The 24,805-nt window shown below is 44.9% G+C and overlaps 1 protein-coding gene across 1 annotated transcript in view; it reads left to right on the top strand.

The window, feature by feature from the left end:
• The window catches only part of ADAMTSL3 (ADAMTS like 3), a 340,647-nt gene that overhangs the window by 191,692 nt on the left and 124,150 nt on the right, over positions 1-24,805 (top strand). The window contains exons 9-13 of the mRNA XM_059371168.1: positions 866-1,023; positions 14,888-14,999; positions 19,830-19,968; positions 21,067-21,117; positions 21,986-22,190. Coding sequence (XP_059227151.1) covers positions 866-1,023; positions 14,888-14,999; positions 19,830-19,968; positions 21,067-21,117; positions 21,986-22,190 — 665 coding nt within the window. The remainder of the gene's footprint in view (positions 1-865; positions 1,024-14,887; positions 15,000-19,829; positions 19,969-21,066; positions 21,118-21,985; positions 22,191-24,805) is intronic.

Genomic DNA, 24,805 nt, shown 5'->3' with positions numbered 1-24,805 from the left:
TGATGATATTTACACAATGAAAGGGGGGAAAAAGTAGGAAAGAAAAATCATTTAAATAAAGTACATCGTTTCTTGGCTTTTTAGCTAAGATCTAGTGTAAATAAAGTAGAAATGCTATTTGGGTTAAACCATGACCATTTTCTGTAGGAGATCTAAAAGCTCTTCCGTTCCTATAAAAGCAAAATGTGAATAAAGCATTAACGGGTAGGACAGAGATTGGTGGTGATACCAGGGTTCCGTATCTTCATCGTGGGGATATGTGGTAGATGCCATTGAAAGTGGTACAAATGCTCACGTTGTAGCAATGACAGTTTCCTGGCGTTGATACTATACTCTAGTGACCTAAGATGTAACCATGTTTTTGGGTAAAACTGGATAAACTCTACAGAGGACCTCGTTACTATCTTGGTGTCTTCCTGTGCATCTCTGATTATTTCAATCACAAAAGTTTATTATTTTTAAAAAAGCAAACTCAGAATTCATGGTGATTTTTGTCTAAATAAAAGACTGGGTTTAAGATCTTCCCAGCAATGATCAAATGAGGAACATATCTTTTACTTTGAATAATACCAGCATCATGAAAAATAGGAAGAAAGAGACATTTTCTTTTTCCCCTGTAGAAACGGCTCCAAAGAGTTGGGAAGACCTAATTGGGCCTAACCAATGGGGTTGGGACCTGTCTAGTTTAGCTGCGGGCGACTCAGAAGCTCACATGTGTGTTCCACCAACCTGAGTCAATGCAACCGAGTGGATATCCTGATCCTGTGTTGATATCATACGCTGATGATACATGTAGTGAGTTATTTTTTGAAATAGAATGCTTTGAAGACAGCCCTCTCATTTAAATTCTCTTTTCAAATTTTAGTTATCGAATCAAAGACACTTCAAGGAAACAAAAAAGAACACAGCTTTAACAGCCCTGGAGTTTTTGTCATAGAAAACACCACAGTTGAATTCCAGAGGGGCTCAGAGAGGCAGACCTTTAAGATTCCAGGACCTCTGATGGCTGATTTCATCTTCAAGGTAGGAGGAGCCCCTTTCCCAGGGGCCTGCCTCATAAGCTCTGCACATCCCGAATTTCCAGAACGTACGGTGTGTTCCGCAGAAAGTCATCAGTCATAATTTCTGCACAAAGTGTATCATGGATACTTCCAACACGGTGGTGGGTTCCTAAACTTTGTTCGTCTCTCTCCGGTGTCTGCTGCTCGACCCCACTAGTTAAGAAACAAACTTCACTCAAGCAGGGGTGAGATTGTTTTCGCATCGGTAGACTCCAGTGGTGTTCAGCCTCTAGAAGTTTTAAACCTCTAGATAGAGTTCGGTGAAAATGGTCCACGGTTAAACGGTCACCATGCCGCTGTGGGTGCTCTCTCTCCCCTGGCAGAGCACAGCAGGGGAGCTGGATGCCCAGCACTTCCCTTCTTTCTTTGTTTTCTCAGTGGTCTCATTACTCAGGCTTGTCGGCCGCGGTCACCAGGGAGCCTTCTAAGAACTCTTCTTGTGTGTAATCAGGAGCCTGTGTCCCCTTCCCGGGGGAATCGGGGAGCATCTGTCCTCAGTCAGTGGATATGGAGAGCAGTGGCTGATTAAGTTCCAGGTGACACAGTGTGAAAATTCTGGTAAAATTCAAAATATCTCAGATATGAGAAAAGGAAAGGGTGTTTCCATGGGTCGTTTCGTCCCATCCCTTTCCGGAAACTCCTTCCAAATGGAAATGGAGGAAAGAAAGTAGCCCTCCTTGCCAGGAATGGCTTTCCCTGTCAAAGACCCTGTGCCTTCCAAAAGAACTGTCCGTGTGCCACGTAGTAACCTGTCAAAGAACGTTCCTGGTCACACACCCGTGTCCATGCTCCCAACTCCGCCTGCGTGTGGCCAGCCAAGTGTTGAGCTGCGCAGTGTTGTGGCTTCGAAATTTTGAGTTTTAAATGGTCAACATTTAAAATTCGAGGATTGTAACATAAAAATGCCAGTGTTTTTTTTTCCCCTACTTCTCATTAAAAATGGGAAGATCTGACTGCTCGCTTGCCCGTGGTCATGGCAGGAGCTGGCTGCCGCTGGGGACCAGCAGCTTTCCCATCAGGGCACACAGTCTCCTTTGCCGTGGTCCACACTGCTCCCTATTGTGTTCCCGACACTGGAGACATGGGCGTCATTTCACACACGTCGAGGTTGTCATTCAGACATCACCTGCCATCCGTAGATCTTTAAGTGACTTCCACGTCAGATCCTTAAAGCATCAACCCAGGGTTATTCTTGGACAATAGCAGTGGGAAAGGCTTTGGGGAAGCCAGAGCTGTCATCTGTCTTTCCTTTCTCTTTCTCTCTGGTGCATTATGCATACCTTCTTCACTTGTTTTGCTCCCTTAGGGTTTGCCCATCTGATTTCCAGACAGTAACACACACACACACACACACACACACACACGCACACACGTGCCCACAGCACCCCCCCCTTTTTTTTCTGTCCTCATTTCATTCCTCCTTAGACAACCTGTGTTCATCTCAAGTCAACTCGGAGCTCTCTGCGTAGGACATGTTAGTAAAACGATGGAATGGGAAGAAGAGCCACAAAAATGACCATTTCAAGACACTGTTTGGTCGCAGTGTCAGCGGGAAAGAACATTGTTTATTGAATCCATGCTTCACCGTGCACGCGCACATACACCGTATATTTCTGCATGTGTGTGTGTGTTCGCATTTTTAAAGATCTGGTTACACCCCGCACTGAAAACATGAAAAAACAACGCTTCTTTTAGAGGGGTTTAGCGCTTTGGGGCCTGATCTTAGCTTTACTTAGAATATTCCAATGCTTGAAACAATTCTTAAAGAGAAGAATACAGCCCTATATCACTTACCGAATTAAAAATTGTTTTACACTTTCTTGCCCAAATGACACGTTCCCCTCTTAACGGAGTACATTTCAGTAGCACGTGGGCCGAGTGCGAATTAGTACTGTCTTCTGTTCTCCACTCTGGGTTCTGGTTGCCTCAGATTTAATAAACAATCCTGGGCTTTCACTTCAACCCCCGGGAAGCTTTTGATCTCTCTTGACTGAAAGGTTTTTAAATATGGATATATCCACAGAGAAGGCATTACACACAACCGTCTGACTCACGTGGAACTCGAGGCTGATTCTCATGCCTCCCGCCATTCACCTCCACAGATCCTGTGTGCATCTGGTGGGAGAGAATTTGGCAAAATCAGACACGGCGATGACGCAGGAATGAGTCTGATGTTGTTTTCCCCCGACTTATAAGCCTGCCCAGATAGCGAAGGTTTCTAGGAAATACACGTTTCCATTGGTCACCTTCTCTCTTCTCCCCTCCCCTCCCCTCCCCCTTTCCCCCCCCCCCCTTCCTCTCTTCTCTCTCCTCTCCCCTCCCCTCTCTTCTCTTTCTTTTCTTTCCCTGGGAGCACGATAGTATGACCCGGCCTGGGTTATTGCTAAGGTGGGGAGCTTTGCTTCCACTCCTGTTTTCAAGGCTCATCACGCAGTCGAATCCTGGCTGGACTTCGAGGGGGAGGTTCAAACTGCAGGCAGGTCGCTGATGGCGGTCAGCCGTGTGTCTCGCTGTATCTCTGTCCCATGCCCATCAACCAAGAGCCGCTGGTCTAAAAATGGAGCACCCGACTCAGCCCGAGGCTGCCTCATGCACACAGGCTCTGCCCGCCCAGTGCTAACGTGGCCCAGTCCTGGGTGCGTCGAGGGATACCGAGGCACACTCCTCCATTTGCTCGTAGAGGAGACCTTCCTTTGTGGACTTTTAATAAACAGACTGTTGACGACCCCTCTCTTCTGACACGGTCAGTGACTTCCAAAGACATCAGTGGGATGGTAGGTTCGTGTGTCATATTGTCCAGATCCTAAAACCCGGCAAGTCACTGCGCCAAGGAGACCAAGATTTTTTTTTTTTTTTTACTTTTTCAGAAGCTACATTTTCATGATTGGACCATTCTTGAAAATGGCATTTTATTTTTCTCCCTAATGGGTTTCTCATTATAGGTTCTTGTTTTCCCGAATGATTTGTGTTTTTCGTGGATGGCCTTTGTCACAGCACTGCGGAGTCACGGTGTTTTGCATGCGAGCCCCTGAAGTATTATTTCGCTTTGTGAATGTGTGTATGCCGCCACCAGGTAGCAGTAGAGAGTCCTGCACAAGGACGTCGCGCCCTGTGCCCTGCGGATGGGAGGGTAGGAAAGGCGCGGTCTGTTCAGTGAGAATTTACGGAAACTGTGCATCTGTGAGTAGACGCTTGTGAATGTGAACTTGAAGTGTGTGCCCACGAGACCAAAACAAAATGGCTTTGGGAAAGACAGCTCTTTCCATGGTTCACTATTGGTAACTCCGTGGGAGCTCTCCCTCTCTCTGACAACATCACCATCTTCCGGGAGAGAGAACATGTCCTCTTCCTCGTGGTCTGGAATCTTCCGTTGTGTTCCAGACGTCTCTCCTCTTCCCCCTGGTTGCGTATTTTGTGTGTCTCTAGGAAACTGTTTTCTGATGCTCTTCCCGCTCGTGTTCAGCGAGGCGAGCCTCTGCCTTCCGTGTCCCCAACTCGGCCCTGGGTACGCATTGCGTTCTCTCCTCGCACAATCCTTCTTTCTCAGGGCAGTTTCCACAGCGCGGCTCCCTGATGTGGGGATGCGAGGGATTGAAACCGCCTGTTTTCCTTGATCAAAGAACGGGCTATAGCCTTGCCAGGTGGTGCAGATGGTGACTGCGCAGCGGCCTTCACAGGTATTTCAAATCACAGCAAGACACAGTTTTTAGGGTCGGTGCCTGTATCAGTTTCCTGAGGCCACTGCAAAGACGCTCTCAGCTGGGTGACTTCAGTGACAGATCGTAGACAGATTGTAGGTCCAGAGGCCGCAAGCCCAAGATCAAGGTGTCAGCAGGACTGGTTCCTTCGGGGGGCGGAGGGAGAGTATGTTTCCTGCCTCACGCCCTCAGCTGCTTCTGTGCTCAGGCCTTCTCCCTCAGCCGTGACCGTGCGCGTCTGTCTCTAGGCCGGGCTCCCCCGTTCTCTAAGGACACCCGTCCTACTGGATCGGACCCACCCTGATGGCCTCGCCCCATCTTGACTGGATCCCCAAAGACCCTGTTTCTGACGAGGACTGCATTCTGAGGAGCTGTGGGTGAACACGGCAGCGTATCTTTCGGGGGAGGGGGGGACACCATTCAACCCCTAACAGCGCCCGACGGAAAAGCAGCTTTCCCTGTTTCATCCTGCCGCTCGGTCAGAATTCCCCTCCACCGGAGCGTTTGCCGCTAACAACGGAGACAGAGACTCTGGGAGCCTCCCCGGACATTTGCTGTCATGTGGGCAGTTGCGGGAAGTTTCGTGGTAAAAGCGGTTCTGATACTGCTCCAGGAGGTACCAGAACGCACAGCTGAGCTCGGTGTGTAACCCGCACACACGCACTCATGGTCAACTTTTGATTATTGAGGTTGGATCTTCTTCCTCCCCCTCCTGCGCCGCCTCCCGCTCTCCTTCTTCATCTTTGGTTCAGACTTCTGTCTGGAGCATCAGACTGATGGAGGGAAGTAAGGGAAGTAAGGTTTTTCTGAACTGATTCAGCTCCCGTCAGGGTCAAGGCCAAGCTTGGACACAGAGTCTCAGGGTTTCCTCTTCAGGAGAGAGGTGATGCCCATCCCCCCATAGGCTGAGCCATGGGCTTCGCGTCCTCCACGCCTTGTGGCCTGGAGTGCGGGGGTCCAGCAGGGATGTGCGGGAGACGGCAGGCGCCGAGACGCACGTGGTGAGGGCGGTCCCTCTCCAGAGCAGGGGAGCACATCAACCAAGGTTTCAGAGTCAGAAAAGAAGCTTTTGCTCCCGTCCCCATGGAGAAATGAGGAAGGTGCCCTGTAGGGGATCTACTTCCATCGGCCACAACCTGGAGAAGCCCCCTCAGGATGAAACGGGCTCTAGTGTGCACAGTAGCCGCAGGTTGAGGGTGTGTGCATCTCCCTGGAGGCTCTCTCGGCCCTCACGCGGCATGGAAGGTATGTGGAAAATTCCCTGAGCTCCTCGCTGGCCAAGCTTGGAGGAGCTGACCCCGTGGGGACAAGATGGTCCTGTCGCGGAGGGGTAAGGGTAGAGCTTCCATACGTACTACTTTGTTCAGAAAAGACCATGTTATGCTTGAGGCCCTGGCTTAGTTCTTTCCTTCCACCGTCGGAGCCCTCCTGGCTTAGGCAGGAGAGCGTATGGTCTCCCTGGGAAGGGGCTGTGAGCCCCAGGCCAGGGGGTGGGCAGGAGGCACCGGCACGCCACAGAGAGCCTGCAGTGCCAGCAGCGTGTGGGATGGGCAGGTGGTCGGAGGAGCCCCCTCCGCTGGCCGGCAGGGGAGTTCACTGACTCAAAGGCTCCCTGCGGTCCTCCCAGGGGCTGGAGGGACAAGGAACCCAGCTCTGGGCCCAAGGACAGGATGGGGACATACACACACAGTTCCAAGCCGTCCCCCCTTTCCGGACTCTAATGTCCCAGGTGGAGGAGACGGGTCTGAAGGACGGGACCCCTGAAAGACGGACCATGTCCCCACCCGATAGGGCGTTACCCAAAGAGATGCAATGTCACATGTCAACTTGCACTTGTCCTTGCCCTGCCTTTCGGGGAGGAAGCTACCATGCAGAGAAGACAAGGTCCGCAAGCCCATTAGAATTTTTTTTTTTTCCTTGTGAAGCATTGCAGCTGGGAGAATTTCTTCTCGGGAGCCCCACAGACCTTTATCAACTCTCGTTGATAAGAGGGTCAGGGGCTCGCTCTAAACCATTCTCTGGGCCTTCGTCCTTCTGGGTTCTTCAAGAAGCAGATACAAGACAGGATTAGACACGCAAGACATTGAGGAGCGGGATGTCCCCGAGGAAGAGGCAGGACAGAGCGGAGCAGGAGCAGAGAGAGGCTGGAGAGCTGCCCGCTGCAGGGAAGCTCTGACCCCAAGCAGAGGAAGGAGGGACGCGGGACAGTCAGGTAGGAGCGTCTGAGATTGCAGAGCGGTTCTAGAGAATTCAGCAAGGCTGCAGGGGAGACTCTGAGCCAAAGTCATCTATCCTGTGACACAGAGTCTCCCAGGAAATGGCCTCCTCCTCGGTGGGAGCAGCCGCAGCCAGTGGGGCCGGGGATGGGCACCGCTGGTCAGGTGCACTGGGTGCGGTCGTCCGAGCGAGAGGCACGTTCTCACGGGCCCCACATCTGGCGAGGCAGCTGTGCCCACCATGATCACGTGGGACCTTCAGGCGCTAGCAAAGACTCATCATGGCAGAGGAATGTGCACTGGGACAAGGGTGAGCCTTCGGCGGGATGGGAAAGGGAAGTGGGCACTGGTCAGCAATTAGATGCCTCTGCTCCAATCAGGTCATCTCTTTAAGGAAAACATCTGGGTTTAATGCTTTTTTTTTTTCTTTTTCTTACTTTTTTTTTTTTTTAATCTTTTTCTTTTTGGTGATTATGGGTGGGACCTAGCAAACCATTTCAGTCCCTCTTAGATTTATTGATTTTTGAGGGGTTTGAATTTTGAACGCTAAATAAATTTTTGAAATTTATATTTTGCTAGAGAAGTATCTAGCTCACCTAATTCTTTCGAATGTAATCAGAGTATCATCTTATCATTAAAAAAACTCATTGTACCTGTAACTATGTCTCTTCCACTGGTTTCTTGTTTAATTTTTTTTTTTTTTTGTTCAAACCATCCAAAGATTTGTCTCTGAGGCATCTAAGAACTAGGTTTTCATCTGATTAACTCAGAGTTTAAAAACTATTCAACTTATATAAATTTTTATTTTTGTTTATCTTCACATGGATTTATTTTGGGTTTGTATTTTTAGCTTCTAGAGCTCAATGCTTAATTCATTTTATTTTTCAGTCTCTCTCTCTCTTTTTTTTTTTTTTCTCGGTTACATGTACTTAACACAGCTTTCCCATACAGCAGCTCATAATTTTGTTGTAGTGTAAGCTACCAATTTTTAATTTTATGCTGGACTATCTGTATTTGTATGCTGGGAAATCTTTGCCTCATTAAAGATCAGGAAACTATTCTTCTGTGTTTGCTTCTGGAAGACGTATTGTTTTACCCGTCATATAACGAGCTGTAATCCTCCTGGAGCTGACTTTTGCACACATTGTAAAGTAGAATTAATGTCTTTTTGCACCTCACTATCCAGCTGACCCAGAACCATTAGGTGAAAGCACAGTCCTTTCTTCATTTGTCTTAAAGCCAAACGGTACGTGAGGGTCTGTCCCTGGACTCCCTTATGTTTTATTGATCTGTCTGTACAATTCCATTTTGACTTAATTATTGCAACACTAAAACCAATCTTGATATTTACTGGTAAGTTTTCCCATTTTGTTCTTGAAGATGATCTTTGATAGTCTTGACCCCTTGCATTTCCATATCAACTTCTGAGTCTGCTTGTCAGTTTTTATAAAATTCTTTTGGATTTTGATTGAAATTGCATTGAATGTATATGTCAGTTTGGAAAGAGCAGGAAACTTTCCAATACCAATTTTCCAATCCATAAATATGATATGTCCATCCATTTATTTAGTCCAAAAAAATTCTCTTAGTAATGTTTCTAATTTTTAAAGTTTATGTCATGTATCTTTTATAAATATATTCCCAGTTGTTTGATTGCTATTTTGATGTTATTGTAAATGGCATTTTTTTCATTATTTATTTGTGTCAAAGTTATGGATATCTAATTGGTTTCTGTATATTGACACTGTATTCTTCGTATATTGACTTATTAATAGTAACAGTTTATAGAGTCTTTTGAATTAGGTACATACACAATTATGACACTTGCAAAAATGGTAATTTTGTTTCTTCTTTTCCAATCCTTGTATATTTTATTCATTTTTCTTGCTATCTTATACTGTGTAGGATATTTGATACAATATTGAATAGAATCAGTGACAGCAGCTCTTCTCATGCTTCTGATTTCACGGACAAAGAACTCTAATTCTCCGTCATGTATGATGTTTGCTATAGAATTTTTGATAGGTATTTTATTTGATGAAAGAAATCTTTTTTCGGGGTCCCTGGGTGACTCAGTTGGTTAAACGTCTGCCTTCCGCTCAGATCATGATCTCGGAGTCTGGGGATCGAGTCTCACATGGGGCTCCCAGCTCAGCAGGGAGCTGCTTCTCCCTCTGACCTTCTCCCCTTTCATACTCTCTCTCTCTCTTTCAAATAAATAAATTAAATCTTTAAAAAAAAAAAGAAACCTTTTTTCTATTTTGTTTCCATTGTCATATGTAAGTATGGAATTTTATCAGATGCTTTTTCTACATCTTTTGAAGTGATCATATGTTTTTCCTCTATTTTTTGGTTTGTTTTTTCCTTTAATATACTGAATTACATTCAGTTAGACCCATCATACTGTTCCATAACAAACTTCACTAGTCACTATCATTATTATAATATATTGGTAGCATTTATTTATTAGTAGTTATTATATTATTATTAACAAAACAATTATCCTTTTATATGTCAATGGGTACAATTTTAAATTATTTTATTTATGATTTTTTGGTAGCTATATCCAGGAGAGGTTTTTTTTTTTTTCTTGTAACATATTCATATCAGGTCTCGGTATTAATTTATACTGGCTTTATAAAACAAAGTTAGAATTATTTCCTCAGTTCTTATTCTCTGCAATAGTTTGTATAAAATTGGAGTTATTTCTTCTTTAAATATCCAGAAATATTCAGCAGGAAACTGTTAGGGGTATGCATTCAGTATCTTTAAAATATACGGACTATTCAGATGTTTAGTTTCCTTTTGTGTCAGTTTTGTTTCAAGGACTTTGTCTACAAGCACGCCTCATTTTATTATACTCCATAGATATATGTATTTTTCTTTTACAAATTGCTGCAAAGGTTTGTGGCAATCCTGACTCAGACTAGTCTATTGGCACCATTTTTCCAGTGGCATTTGCTCATTTTATGTCTCTGTCTTATAGTTTGATAATTCTTACAATATGTCAAACTTTTTCATCATTACTGTCCTTGCAATGGTGGTTTGTGATCAGTGACTACAACTTGCTGAAAGCTCAGATGGTGGTTAGCATTTTTTAACAATGATGTATTTTTTAAAAGATTTTTCTTCAATTACTATTTTTAAGTTGTCTCTACATGCCACATGGGGCTTGAATTCACAACCCAAGACCAAGAGTTGCGTGCTCTACCGACAGAGCTGAGTAGATGCTCTGCAATAAAGTATTTTTAAATTAAGGTACATACATTGTTTTCTTAGACATGATGCTACTGCACACCTAATACACTTTACCATGTTGTAAACATAACTTTTGTATGCACTGGGGAGCCAAAAAATTTATTTGACTAGCTTTATTGTGATATTTGCTAACCCATGATATCACCAAGGTGTGCCTGTATTTTAGCTAACTTTTTAAAAAATTATTGGCAGAGGTTTTTTTCATGATATCCTCTTACTATTTCTTCATTGTCTCCAGAATCTGTAGTGAGTCCTTTTTTTTTTTTTTTTCATTCCTGATGCTGACTATTTGTCCCTACTTTCTTTTAAACTTAATCAATCATGTTGGAGGTCTGTAGCTTTTATCAGACTTTTCACAGAAACAGCTTTTGACTTTATAACCTATTTTAAAGTAGTTTCCTTTCCATATTATTAATGTCCACTCTTATCTTTATTATTTCCATCCTTCCAGTTTTTCTGGATTCAATAAACTGTTCCATTTTTAACTTTTTTTTTTTTAGAGATTTTATTTATTTATTTGACAGAGATCACAAGTAGGCAGAGAGGGAGTTAGAGAGAGGAGGAAGCAGGCTCCCCACTGAGCAGAGAGCCTGATGTGGGGCTCGATCCCAGGACCCTGAGATCATGACCTGAACCGAAGGCAGAGACTTAACCCACTGAGCTACCCAGACTCACCCCCTTTATAATTTTTTGAGTTGGCTGTTTAGGTCATTGATTTTCATCCTTTTCTTCCCCCATAACAGATGTATTTAAGTCTATGAATTTCTCTCCAAGCATGCTTTTTATTTTGTCCTACAAAGTTTGATAGGAAATCTTTCCTATCATTATTCAGTTAAATTGTATTGTAATTTTCATAGCGATATAGTTTTTGATTTATGGAATAATTAGAAGTGTCTTATCCAAGTACATAGAAATTTTCCAGAATCTCGTTATTATTTTGTAGCTTATTTCCACTGTAGTCAAAAAACATAGTCTATATCATGTCAGTTGTTTGGAAATCTGTTGAAACTTAACTGGTGGTTCAGAACATAGCAGATAGTAGAAGATGTGACGCATCATCTTCTGTCATTGGGCACTGTCCATATGTCACATTGATCATGTTATTATTAATGATTTTATTAAAAATAATAGCCTACTGGGTTTTGTCTGCTCATTCCAGTAGTTACCATAAGAGATATGACAAAAACGGTGCTGTGACTGTACCTTTGCCTGATTTTTTTCCATTCTTGTTAATTTTGAATTATTTATCCATGAGGCTAGCTTGTTAGGAACACTAACATTTAGGGTCTTTACTTCTAGAGACATGACTATTTTACTGTTATGAGACTATTTTCTGTCAGAACGTTGAGAATCCCTCTCCATTGTCTTCTGGCTTCCATTAATTCTGTTGAGAAGGGAGCAGTCAGTCTTATTTTGGTGCCTTAGATGCTAATGGGTCTTTTCTTTTGTCTGCTTTTAAGTGTTTTCTCTTTAGTTTTGGTTGTCACTGGTTTGACTGTGATGTAATTAGTGGCTTTCTTCTTCTTGAGGTTCATGGTGCTTCACAACTCTGGCTTGAAATCCACCATCAGCGTTGGCAGATTCTCATTTATTGCCTCTGCAGATGCAGTTTCTGTCCCATTCTCTGTGTTCTTTGTTTGGGACTATGGCTATACCTTTATCTCTCATGTCTACTTTCTATCTCATTCTTTTCTGTCCATTTACTGGTTCTTTAAGTGTGTGTAATCCAGGGATCAGCAGATCCTGGCCAGCTACCTAATGACCTATTTTTGTAAGTGGAATTTTATTGGGACATAAACACAGCCGTATGTTTATGGATTGTGGCTGATTTGCACTATATCAGCCACCTTGAATAATTGCCATGGGGACAATATGGCCTGAAAACTGTAATGTTTGCTATCTGGCTTTTTATGAAAATATTGCTGAACTCCAGTCTAATCCACTGTCAAATCTATCCATTGAGCTACCAATTTAAATTATGGTGCTTCATACTTCTAGAATTGACATTTTACTTATTTACTTATTTCTATCTAATAAAGATTTTATTTATTTATTTTATTATTTGAGAGAGCAAACACACATGAGCAGAGGGGAGGGTAGAAAGAGGGGCAGGGAGACTGATGCAGGGCTGGATCCCAGGACCCTGGGATCATGACCTGAGCTGAAAGCAGACTCCTAACCAACTGAGCCACCCAGGTGCCCTGGCCATTTTATTTTTATTGTAGCTTCTTTGTTTCTAGTGAAATTCTCCATCTTGTCATTTAGTTTCTTAAGCATTTTAACCGTTGTATCTTAGCCCAGACTAAAAACCAGAGCCCTAGGCGTGAGCCGTGTGCTAACATTGATGTTTTAAGACCCTAGGACTGTTAGGGAGTATTGTGAAATACCATCTGATGCCAAAGCTAGAGTCACAGGGAGCAGTGGCATTGTACCCAGGTGTTTAAATTTCTATCAGGTGATGCCGATATCCGGATGTTCTGTAATTCCATGTATAGTCTATTGCTCCATGTTTTTTGGTTGTTACTAAATTTTATCTTTTTTGTGGGCCTGGTTTTCAGTTTTGCTATATATAGTAGGTGAGGAGATTACAGATATAATTTGAGACAGGATTAATTTCTGCTTCTGGAAGACACGTTAGCAACCAATTACCTTCAGCCAACAAGGAATTGAAATAATTTGAACCTGGCCTTCATTCCCCTTGGAAATTGGTTCACGTCCAGTTCACACTTTTTCCTAAGATAGAGCTTTTCGGGGTCTCGGTAGCGTGCCTGGGGTATTTAGCGGTACCGGTCCAGCTTCAGTGGATCTGGAGCTCAAGTGTTTGGTCTTAGCCCCACGGGTCTGATGACAGGTCTGCTCAGCTTCTCAGCCACTCAGTCACCACTTGCATGACGGGAAGTGCCTGGAGCAGAAACATGGTGCCAAACGGGGTGCCGAGGGTTATGCTCACCTCGCTGGGCTTCCTTTGTGTCTGGAATCTTGGCGCTGTGAATATTCACGAGGACGGTAGTTGTCTGGTGCCTTCAGATACATTAAGAACTATTTTAGGCAACGTTTCGACTTATTCTCTCTGGCAGGATTCATCAGAGACATCCTCCCATAGCCAGAGAAAACCCTTTACAAGAGTTTCATGCCTTTGGGACAGCTGTGCTCCCACCCCCCACTGTCCCTGGCTCTCCTCTCCAACAACGCATCTCATGCTGGAGTTTTTATACTGTTTTATAATTAGATACATCAAAATCTTATTTTTCAGTTAACTCTTATTTACCTCTATGAATAAGCTTTCCTGAGTGATTTCATTGTTACCGCTTCTTGCATTCCCTTCCTTCTTCTGCTTTTATGATTATTTATTTATTTACCTTCTGCTTTTATATTAGTTCTTGTTTGGCACCTTTTCGTAGTTTCTCTCTCTCTCTCTCTCTCTCTTTTTCCAGTGAGGGTCTCAAGTGGTCAAGTTTCAGTCATCTTGTGTCTGAAATATCTTTATTTCACTGACTATGATGATAATTGGATCATAGATTGTTTGTTGATCGATAATTGGTGTTTGATTGTTGGTTAATCACTGACAGAATTCAAGATGAAAAGTTATTCTTCCTCATCGCTTTGAAGGTATGATTTTGTTTTCCCGCATCCGGTGTTTCCTGTGAGAAATCTGACTCCAATCTGATTCTCACTGCTTTGCAGATAATCGTGTTTTTTTCTTCCCAATAATATGATTCTTCCTTATCCTGGCTGTTGTACTTTTCTAAAATGTCTGCTCAGAACTTGCTGGACACTTTTGAATTGAGTCCACCTGTCTTTCTCAAGATCTGAGAAACCCTCAGCAATTACATCATCAAATACTGCCTCTTCATTATTTCCTCGGTATCTCTGGCTTGAACTCCCTATGTGTGTTGGCATTTCTGGGTCCATCCCACAAGAACTGAACTCAACTTCTTTTCCTCTTTCTTTTTCTTTTTTTGTTATATTCTGGTTGTTTCCCTCAGTTCATTCGTTTGTTCAGTCAGGAGAGAAGAAAAGAAAAATCTGGGGGGAGAACTTGCTGCTTGAGTGTGGTCCTTCAGCGGTACGTTTCCTCTTCTCTCTGCTTCCTCACACGCACTGGTGCCCCTCCTCCTCTCTGATTCGATGCTGGAACGCTCATTAGATGCTGGAACAAATACGTGTGTAAACACCACGTATTTGTGTACATTTGAGCTTTTGCAGTTGTGCTTTCAAAAGACCTTTTTGGAAGGATTTGCTTCGAGATGTTATTATTGAAAGTGTGAGAATCCCAGTTCTGTGCCGTGCTGCCAACCAGCCCAGACTGGCTCAGTCCCGGCTCCATAGAAATTAAAATCAGATGTATCAGGTAGAAAAAAGAAGTTAAACAAGCAAGTCTACCTGACACATTTGAGAACTCACTGCCAGGCATGGAGTCGTCTGGAAGGATGACTCCAGGGAGACGGGCTGAAGATCTTCTGTGCCCCAATGGATGACAGACCTCAATGAAATGTTGTCCCACATCACAATTTTTGGAATCTTCCTGTGCCGCAGTGTGTTGTGATCGATATGTGATGGTCAGTATCAGTGAAATAGATTCGTCGCATGTGGAAAGGTGTGGGAAGCACTGGCTCATCGTACGTAGATGCTGACCACAGTTCTCTCTGTCCAGACCAGGTACACGGTGGCCAAGGACAGCGTGGTCCAGTTCTTCTTCTACCAGCCAATCAGTCATCAGTGGAGGCAAACCGACTTCTTCCCCTGCACCGTAACATGTGGAGGAGGTGAGGCGCGGACCATGGGCATGCTTAGGGCTCAGAGTCAGAAATGACATACTTGTGTTTTTAAGGCTGACTTGACAATGGGCGTGGTAACTGGGGATATTTAATCACAGGGCATCCTCCTCAGAGGCTGGAATGCGGTGGTGTTCCCAAATGCATTTATTCTTGAGGACAGGTGAAAACGGGATTTGGAAAACACGTTTTACTTCTAGCAAAAAGCTAGAAAGGTGTTTGCATGAGTTCTGGCCTTTCTTGTTTTGATTGTCTTTAAAGCGGGTCTTCTCTTTAATTTTCCATGGAAGACCTGAGAACAGGGAGGCCACGTCACTTGCCCACTCTGACCAAGTTCATGAATGCATTGGTTCTAATGTTTCAATGTCCCCTGTCCTGCATCGGGTGCCAGAGCAGGACTTCCCAGAGAGAGAAAGGGTAGCTGCTCAGTGGTGAAGGGGAAATCCTGCTTACTGCTTGCTTCCTTCAAGGATTTCACAGACAGCTCAGGAAGGCTCTGGGCCAACTGTAGCCCAGGGCTCCACACGTGCCACACAGATTTGCAGGCTCAAGTGCAGAATCACTGTCTGTTTGACATGGAAGAAGTACCTGCCTGGAGGAGATGAGGCCCCAGAGCCTCCATGGAGATAAGTCTCTTTCAGTTGAAGGTGAATGGTTCTAGACTAGTGCCGACCCACGACCATGGTTACTAGAGTTGCTAGAGGGACTTCATGCTGTTACTCCCCTTAAAAGCACCAGAATAACAGCACGGAGCATTTACATGTATCAAGCCATGGGCTAGGGCACTCACCTTCACATTTATTCTTCCAAACAACCTTAAAAAATATCTCCTTTCATGGCTGTTTTTACGTATCAGCCGTGGAAACATAGGAAAGGTCAAAAGTGGACTCCTGTGTGCTCAGCGAGCAAATAGCCCAGCTAGGATCCGGCTCCGGGTCTGTCTGATGGCAGAGCCCCAGGCTCTAGGTGGCTTTGCCTTTGTTTCTCCTGAGAACCGCCCACCACCCTGGGACCAGGTCAGGGCAGGCAGGCTCAGGTAGGGTTGTGTTTGAAGGGCTACAACCAATCGACCTCCTGCAGCCCAGCCCCGTCAGCCCAGCCCCAAACCATTTCTGCCCTGCAGGGCTATCAAATATGAGCTTGTTCAGAGAGCCACAAACCAAGTGCCTCTTCTCCTCTAAACCAAAGGCTTATCAAGGAGGGCTCCTCCGCTAAGGTCAGGTTCCTATGCACATGTATGTCAGACTGCTGTCTTCTGCGATTTAGGCTCCCAGTGAAAGCAGGAGGCAGGTGTTTTTGTAGGGAGCCCCGAGTAGCTCAGACCCCCAGAAGGAGCTTGTGTTGCTGGGAATGGAAGAGAAGCAGTCTAGGGGTTGAATGGGGCTCCAGAAACAAGGTAAAAAGTTAACCTTCTAGGTTAATTCTTCTTGGGCCAGGCATGGGCAGGAGACCACGAGATTATGATCCTACAGCAGTGGTTCTCAAAGTGGGTTCCCTGGTCCAGCAGCAGTAGTAGCCGTCATGTGAAACTTGCTGGAAATTCAGTTGGGCCCCAACTTGGACCTACTGAATCCAAAACTCAGGGAGTGGGGCCCTTCCCTCCAGGAGATTATGGTGCACGTCCCAGCTTAAGAACCACTGCTCCCTAGAGTGATGTCTTCAGGATATCACCTGTAACTGTATTAACTTCACTGCTTTTCTGTATCTGTGTTACCCTGACCTATTATTTACTCCTGGTTTTTCTTTAAATGGACCTCTAAAAAAATTTAAATAAACATATTCACAAAAAAGGATCTAATATGAGTAGTTCCAAGTGGCAAACTCTGATGTCTTGCCATAAATTGAACACAATCACAAAAACGAATATGGAAACAAAACTCTGGAGGTTGTCCCTTCACATTCTCTCTCTTGATCCCCCCTGAAAGCGAGAACACAGGCAGAAACTCCTCCAAAGTGTTGAGTCACTGACCTTGCAACGGTGACCGCCAGGCAATTCTTACCACACCTCTGATCTTGGTGAACGCTGATTGAGGTCAAACAGCATTTGGATTAAGACCGTGACCTGCATCAATTCCATGAATCTCTCCAAACCTGGACCTCAGGCTCACTTTGGCCAGACTCGTTCTCTAAAAATTGCATGACGATGTTTACTGCAAGAGGCGGTGTGGCCGCGGAGCTCAAGTTCCGGGACCAGGATACCCTTCTTGGCTTTGCCACTACTTGGCCCGGAGCCTCAGTCTGCTCATCCATAAAACAGGACGATTCCCCCCTCCTCCCACCCTGCAGCATTGTTGGGGGACAAAACAATAGGACACGTGCCAAGGAGCCTAGTGCGGTGCCTGGCAGTTAGTGGGTACTCAGGAAATACCTGCTACGTTAGAGTCCAGGCAAACCTGAGTCTTGTTTAAAATGCCTCTGTGTAATCTACAGAGTTCTGGCCGTCCCCTCTCCCGGGATTCTCTGGGGATGAGTTATGAGATACAGACACGACTCCATGCCTCAGGGGGAGTGGGACATACCTAGAGCTCCCTACGTGTACATTTTATATCCAGAGGCAGAACCCCACCACCATAGCGTCAGCTGGGCCATGGCTCCAGGGACGACGGAGTCTCTCAAGGACCCCAACATGAAAGCAAAGAGCCGGTGGGGCTCTTTTTAATCCTACTTGGCAGGAAAACAAACATTTCTTTTTAACGTATCCACCAACTCTCACACCACCTTATTCAGAGAGACGTTCCCATGTAGCCACATAAGACAAAAGAGCAGCTTTCCGCTCTGGGAGGGACATTTGTAATGGGGTTCGGCTTAGTTTGATGAAATTCTTGGGAGGAACACAGATGGGTCTTATACTTGGATGCTAAAGGAAAGACATAGTCAGCCTGGCTGGAACCGTACGTGGGGGCACCGAGCCATGAGACTGCCCACCAAGATGGCGGCGGTTGTCAGAACAGAAGGGGGTCGTCATGCTGCTTGCGGGGTTCCTCTTGCAGCCTGCCATTGTGTGCCCACCGGCAGAATTTCAGCACATTTGTTCATAATATAGGAAGGCGATCTGTCGTATTTCCTTCACTTTTAGTTATCTTGGTACTGCCATAAAATTAAAGAGGAAAATTAATTATCTCTCCTTAAATTATAAACACTGTATGCTTTTTTTTTTGTCTCCTAGAGGTATGTTTCCATTTAGAACAAAGTTATTCTCTGATTCCAGGAGCTGTAATTTCCTTCTCTTCTTGTGTTGGAGGAAATAAAAACACACACATAAAAACCCGCAAAAAAGCAATACCAGAATGTAATTATATTAGCAATCAAGTGTACACAATCAGTGTAACTGTCATTTCTGAGTTTTGGGGTAGTCGGGCGAGTTAGTTCCCTGCTCCCTAAGGTGCTTGGATGGACTTTCCTGGTCTTGTCTGCAGTCATCTATGCGGGACTCTCAAGATCGATCTGGAGAAAGTTCCAGAATCGCCACTGCCATCTGATATTGTACTCTCTGGCAGATGTTGGCACCCGAGTAACGTTTTATTGACTCCGTTTGGATTTTTGTTCTTGCGGTTTCCGCCTTGCTTTTTATAATGCACACCAGGCTGTCCTGCACTCCGCTTACATCCCAGCCGTGGCTTGCAGAAGGCTGTCTAGTGGTTTATGAAATCAGATTCCTCTCGACAAGCAGGCCCTTCAATGTATTTTTAGACCTTTAGACCAACTGGCTGAGACTGAGAGCTTAGCTTGGGCTTTATTTTTATTTTATTTTTTTCCCGAAGAGATCATTCTGGTTTTGAAAAATTGTGTTTTTTTTCCTTTTTTTTTTTTTTTTTTTAACTTAACATGACACTTATGTAGTGACAGGAAGCCTGGAATCAGATCTTTCAGGAAATAGAAGCATCATTTTGGGTGTTTTTAAAAAAATTTACAGCACTCACCCCTTTGGAATGTTCACTTTCCTCAGCGATGACAATTTGAATTTAATAGACTCGGAAGTGAGTGTTCATCCCGTCCCCTTTGAGGGCTTTTGCGGCAGGGGGCGGTAGAGGGGATGGGTTCTGCTCCTCCCTGTAGAGACAGTGCTCATGTCCCCAGGTGAGAAGTTCGTTGGCCTCCGAGGTGCCCCAGGTTCCCCGGGAAAGCAAGAGAGTTAAACTCATATACACCAGCATCTAGATGGTCTGCGGTGGGAGCTCGCAACAATGTAACGTTGAGTGAGAGAAGTAGGAAATAGAACCAGATTTAAAATAACTACTTGGTTAAAACAGATACACACAAACAAGGTTACAAGAGGCAGATGCCTATTTAAAGACCTATAAACGATGAACAGGTGTCTCTGGGGAAGGGGGATGGGGTGGTGACAGGTAAAGAGGGCAGGCGCTCGGGAAGAAGGGGGGTCTGACTTGGTGTCAGGGACAGAACAGTGGGTGATGTTCTGCCCCAGGGTTCAGGCCTTCTGGAAGAGGGGGCTGCTATAACTTTCTCATTAAGTGTTAAAAAGTGTTTAACTTACAAGTGTTAAGACCTCCACAATCAGTCCAAGTAATCATGCCCGATCTTGGCCATCTCAGTCATCTTAGAAGAGCCTGAAGATCATTTAAAAAAAAAAAAAAAAAAGATTTCCTGGACCAAGCCACGGTGTTTCTGGCTTTATTGGACCATGAAGGGACCCAGGCACTGGTGTGTGCTAAAGCTCTCAGGGGTTCTGTTGAGCATCCAGGGATGAGAACCACTGAGTCAAGTTTCTTAAGGGGAAAAAAAAAGAGTGTGGCAAGGGATCAGTGCCCCGTGGAGAGGCCGCCATGCAATGTTCACACTTGCCTTTTCTTTTCCCATTAGGTTATCAGCTCAACTCAGCTGAGTGTGTGGACATCCGCTTGAAGAGGGTGGTTCCTGACCATTACTGCCATTACTACCCCGAAAACGTAAAGCCAAAACCCAAACTGAAGGAGTGCAGCATGGATCCCTGCCCATCGAGGTGTGCACCATCACCCATGGTTCCCCCTCTGAAAAGAAGGAAATCAAGTGTGGCCTAGACTGATTGGTCTTTGCAGAGGGCCATTTGCACCATGTGCCCTTTGCACCACGTGACCTTGACTACATGCTGGTGGCCGTTACATGCATCAGTCACCTGTCCAACAGGGAGTAGGCTGACCGGCTCATGCGGTGCAGGGCTCTCCTGTCTGGCTGTGTGTTCCTGTGCTCAGAGAGTTGCCTCTGCGGAATGACCCTCCCTGAGCGTCTCTAGCACGCACAATAGGAAAGTGCTCTTCGTCCAAGTACGAGGTCTTGTCCATCTGCTAGTCCTAAAGGTCTTGAACTCACCATTTTCCCTTTTAAACTGGGTCACCCGTGACCACGTTTTGACTTTTGAAGTGTTCACATTAAATTCGGTATAAATAATGCATCGTGCAAGGAAGTGAAAAGTTTTAATGCCAAAGCAGAAAAGCTATGCATAAACTATCCCGTTGCATAATTTAGTACCTGCTGACTTGGATTGCTTGGGGAAGTTTCCTGGCTTTACTACAGTATCTTAAAATAACAGCACAGTATCAAGCCCCAGAATCCCCCAGACATCTGCCAGCTGGCTCCGGCAGAAGTGTGCGAGTGGAAAAGGAAGCGTTCTCAGTGGATTTCATTTCCTATCACTGAGCTGCCCATTTCCTGTAATCCCAGGTGAACATAATTATTCACAGAGACCTTTTCGAAAGACAAATTCCATGAAATAAAATTTTCTCTGACGATTCCACTAATACGATAGCGTGTTAATATCATTACTATATCAAAAAAATTTTAGATGATAAAAAATAGATTTATCCAATTTAAGAGACACTCTTTCCTTTGACGAATACATACCACTGGTTTCTGTATTTTCATAGAGCTGGGCACGGCGTGTGCCAGAGATATTCCTGAAACTCAAAAAGGTGGTGGCTGAGTTTTTGGGAAGAGTTCATAACATGTGCATATTTATTTTTCAAAGTGAAAGAGCTCTCTTTTGGGATGTCAGATCCATAGGGGTCAAGTTAACAAATATGTTAATTGAGAAATGACGTCGCCCCAATGTTTTCGTTTGTAGTGACGGATTTAAAGAGATCATGCCCTACGACCATTTCCAGCCTCTCCCTCGGTGAGTCACGTGTTCACTTTTTCCATTCCAAGTCGTTTGCTAGGCAGTGTGTCCCATCTGTAGCAATAGTCTAAAATGTAAGAGGGGTAGATAGTAGATCTTCACAGAGAGCTAAGGGAAAGCAGACTTCAACTCCATAATGAAGAAGATCTGTTTTAGAATCAGACGGAATGCGCTCTCTCCCACGGCGACTCTCCCATCGCTGGAGGTGTCAAGCACAGCTCGGATGACTGGCCACAACAGAGGGAGCTCAGGTCCTGAAGCTGGTCGGAAATTTGAATCCCCTTCGATGCCCAGATGACTGGTTTCTGACCTTCGGTTTCTGTGATGCTCTGGTATATTGTCTGTTAGTATTTGTAGTGGACAGACTTTTTTTTTTTTTTAAGATTTTATTTATTTATCTGACGGACAGAGATCACAAGTAGTCCGAGAGGCAGGCAGGGAGAGAGGAGGAAGCAGGCTCCCTGCTGAGCAGAGAGCCCGATGCGGGGCTCAATCCCAGGACCCTGAGACCATGACACCAGCCGAAGGCAGAGGCTTTATCCCACTGAGCCACCCAGGCATCCCTGGACGGACGATTTAAAGAATGCATTCACACTCTACATGTTAGCCAGTGTGGTTCTCAGAATGGCGTTGCACTGGGGCACGAGGGAAGACGTGGCGTTGCCCCCTGACAGCAGCCTCGGGGTCAGACGTGTAAACCACCCTGTGACTATATATCGTGTGGGGCGGTTATGACCAAAGTCTCATGACTCCAAGTCCCACGTGCTTTCCGTGGAACCACAACTGGCCTCTTTCCCTTTGGCAAGCTTGAAACAAACCAACACATGATGCAAAAATAATGTGTTTTTATTTGTTTGCTTTTGAGCTGGGAACACAATCCTTGGACCGCGTGCTCTGTGTCTTGCGGCGGCGGGATTCAGAGACGCGGCTTCGTGTGTGTGGAAGAGTCCATGCATGGGGAGATCTTGCAGGTGGAGGAGTGGAAGTGCATGTACGCGCCCAAACCCAAGGTCATGCAGACCTGCAACCTGTTCGACTGCCCCAAGTGGGTCGCCATGGAGTGGTCTCAGGTAAGACCTGAGGACAGGACACCTGTCATTAAATCTCAGATTTTCATGGACGCTGGCTGAGTGTTTGCAGTCTTTTCTCACATACCCCCTGAAAGATGTTCGCAAAGTTGTAGACCCCTTCACAAATATTTAGGTTGATATCTAAAAAAAATTTTTTTAAAGATTTTATTTATTCACTTATTGGGAAGGAGCAAGGAGGAACCGAGGGAGATTGGGAAGCAGACTCCATGCTGAGCGCAGAGCCCGCCGCGGGGTTCGATCCCCCCACCCCTGAGATCACGAGCTGAGCGGAAACCGAGAGTTGGACGCTTAACTGACTGAGCCACCCAGGTGCCCCAACATCTAGAAGTTGTTTTTTTTCTTTTTTGCATTTTTGTATGTTTATTTTTGTGTAAGTTTAAATACAAAGTATCAAGGAATGTCATTTCTAACATGTGAAAATGCTGGCATTTTAAAATATAAGTGTTATGGCATTAAAAAAATATGTGTCCAGCAGAATGTAAATGCCAAATTGATTTTTACGCTTGGCATGTTTCCCTCAAAAACACACAGAGGAGCTCTTCTTCAACAATTGGGATCGTCTGCAATTTTTCCCCTTGACCTCCTACTTTCAATCCACTCTCCCCCTAGAAATTTATCCAAATATAATGTAGCTTCATGCTTTATAATTTTTTATTGATTACACTATTGTACTTTTCTCCAAGAAAATAATCTATAGTGAGTGGAATTAATTAATTTTATTTTATTTGAACTGAATTTAATTTCCTGTGACCATAAGGCCCTAAGTATTAGAAATATTCCCCTGGGTTGTTAACACCAAAACAACATAAATAGATTTCAAATTTTGGTAAACAATTCTACACATAAAAAGTAAATTTTCAGTTGTGATCAATCTGTCTAGAAAATGGGGGGGGGATTTGAAATAATAGTCCATTGCCAGAATGAGACATGGGTTTAGCGGTAATTTTATTCTTAATTTTTACTGTGATTCCTTGGTTTGTTTTGTTTCGCATGTACACGCTGGGGAAACTTGTTCACATAAATAAGTAGACTGAGATGGGGAGATTTTATTATGGCAAGATTATTCAGGGGCGTCTGGGGGATCCAGTCGGGTAAGCATCTGCCTTTGGCTCAGGTCATGATCTCAGGGTCCTCAGATCGAGTCCTGCCTAGGGCTCCCCGCTCCAGCGGGGCGTCTGCTTCTGCTTCTGCCTGCATCTCCCCCTACTTGCGTTCTAACTTTATCTCAAAGAAATAAATAAAATCTTTTAAAGAAAGGATTATATAGTTCTTGAATTCCTGAGTTATGTGCCAAAAATCACATCGTGCTCTATCATCAGAAATCAACATTTTTACTTCTAGAAACTGCCTGGCTTGTTTTCACTCTTTCTTTTCTTTTCTCTCTCTTTTTTTAAAGATTTTATTTATTTGACAGAGAGAGTGAGAGAGGGAACACAAGCACAGGGAGCGGGAGAGGGAGAAGCAGGCTTCCCACCGAACAGGGAGCCCGATGCGGGGCTCGATCCCAGGACCCTGAGATCATGATCTGCGCCAAAGGCAGACGCTTAACCACTGAGCCACCCAGGCATCCTTCATTTGTGCTCTTCGAAGTCGCGTGCGTGTGTTTTAGGTTGGTTTTAGAGCTTTTATCCCACCACCTCATGCCCTCATCAGTCTCACGGCTTTACCGTCACTCGTGGTTTCAAAACAGAGGGCTGTTACCGCATCATCTCGCTTGCCTCTCTTGGCTTGTGATACTTTCTATTTCTTTTCAACAACCAAATACATTCTCAGTAACGAGAATTCGCTGTCATTAGGGATACGGTCAGCTCCAGAGTGGAGTTCTGTAAATGCACATCCTGACGCTGTTGTTGGCCTCAGTGTCCAGCTTCCTGGGGGAGGCTCCTTTGGACCGACCAATTCTGGTATAGTCAGACCTTAGCATCACCCCGTTTTCTTTCAGTTTGGGCAGAAGTTTTGTTTCTTTCTTGACCGATAGGCAACAGCTTCTCAGCGTCATGTATTTCAAGTTCATAAATCTTGGGGTCGCCGAGTCCATTTCCCAGAAATAGGGTCTAATCTCAAACCACACTCAGTACATTCGAATATTTGTTCAATGGTCATAACAGTGCCAAGATGAAGTCAGAGGGCTGCGGATATTCTTTTCTTTTTTTTTTTGTAATCCTAATTTTAAAAATTCCTGTACAGTTAACATACAGAGCCATAGCCGATTCGGGAGTTACAATACAGTGACTCGGCGCTTCCATACGTCACTCGGCGCCCAGCACAAGTTCCCTCCTTCATCCCCAGCCCCTATTTTACCCCCAGCTCCCCACCCCCTCCCAGCCTGGTAGCCGCCTCTTTGCTCTCTACTGATACTCCTTTATTGGAGTCACGCATTTGTTGCAATTTGGCTGTGACCCTGTAGAAAACATCTATAGACTTAAGAATCTCTGAACTCGGTGAATCAGCGGCAACGTCATGGTTGTGGCAACAGGAGACTCTGGAACGGAATTCCGCTCTGCCTCTTGGGAACTCTGTGACCTTAAGTGAGGTCCTTTGGGGGCAGGCTGTTGTTCGCTCATCTGTCCAACGGGAGGGAAGCTGGTGAGCTG

Source organism: Mustela nigripes, chromosome 13 (assembly GCF_022355385.1).
Source record: "Mustela nigripes isolate SB6536 chromosome 13, MUSNIG.SB6536, whole genome shotgun sequence".
Lineage (NCBI taxonomy): Eukaryota > Metazoa > Chordata > Mammalia > Carnivora > Mustelidae > Mustela > Mustela nigripes.
Note: the sequence above shows the minus strand (reverse complement) of the source record. Positions and strands in the feature narration are given on the sequence as shown.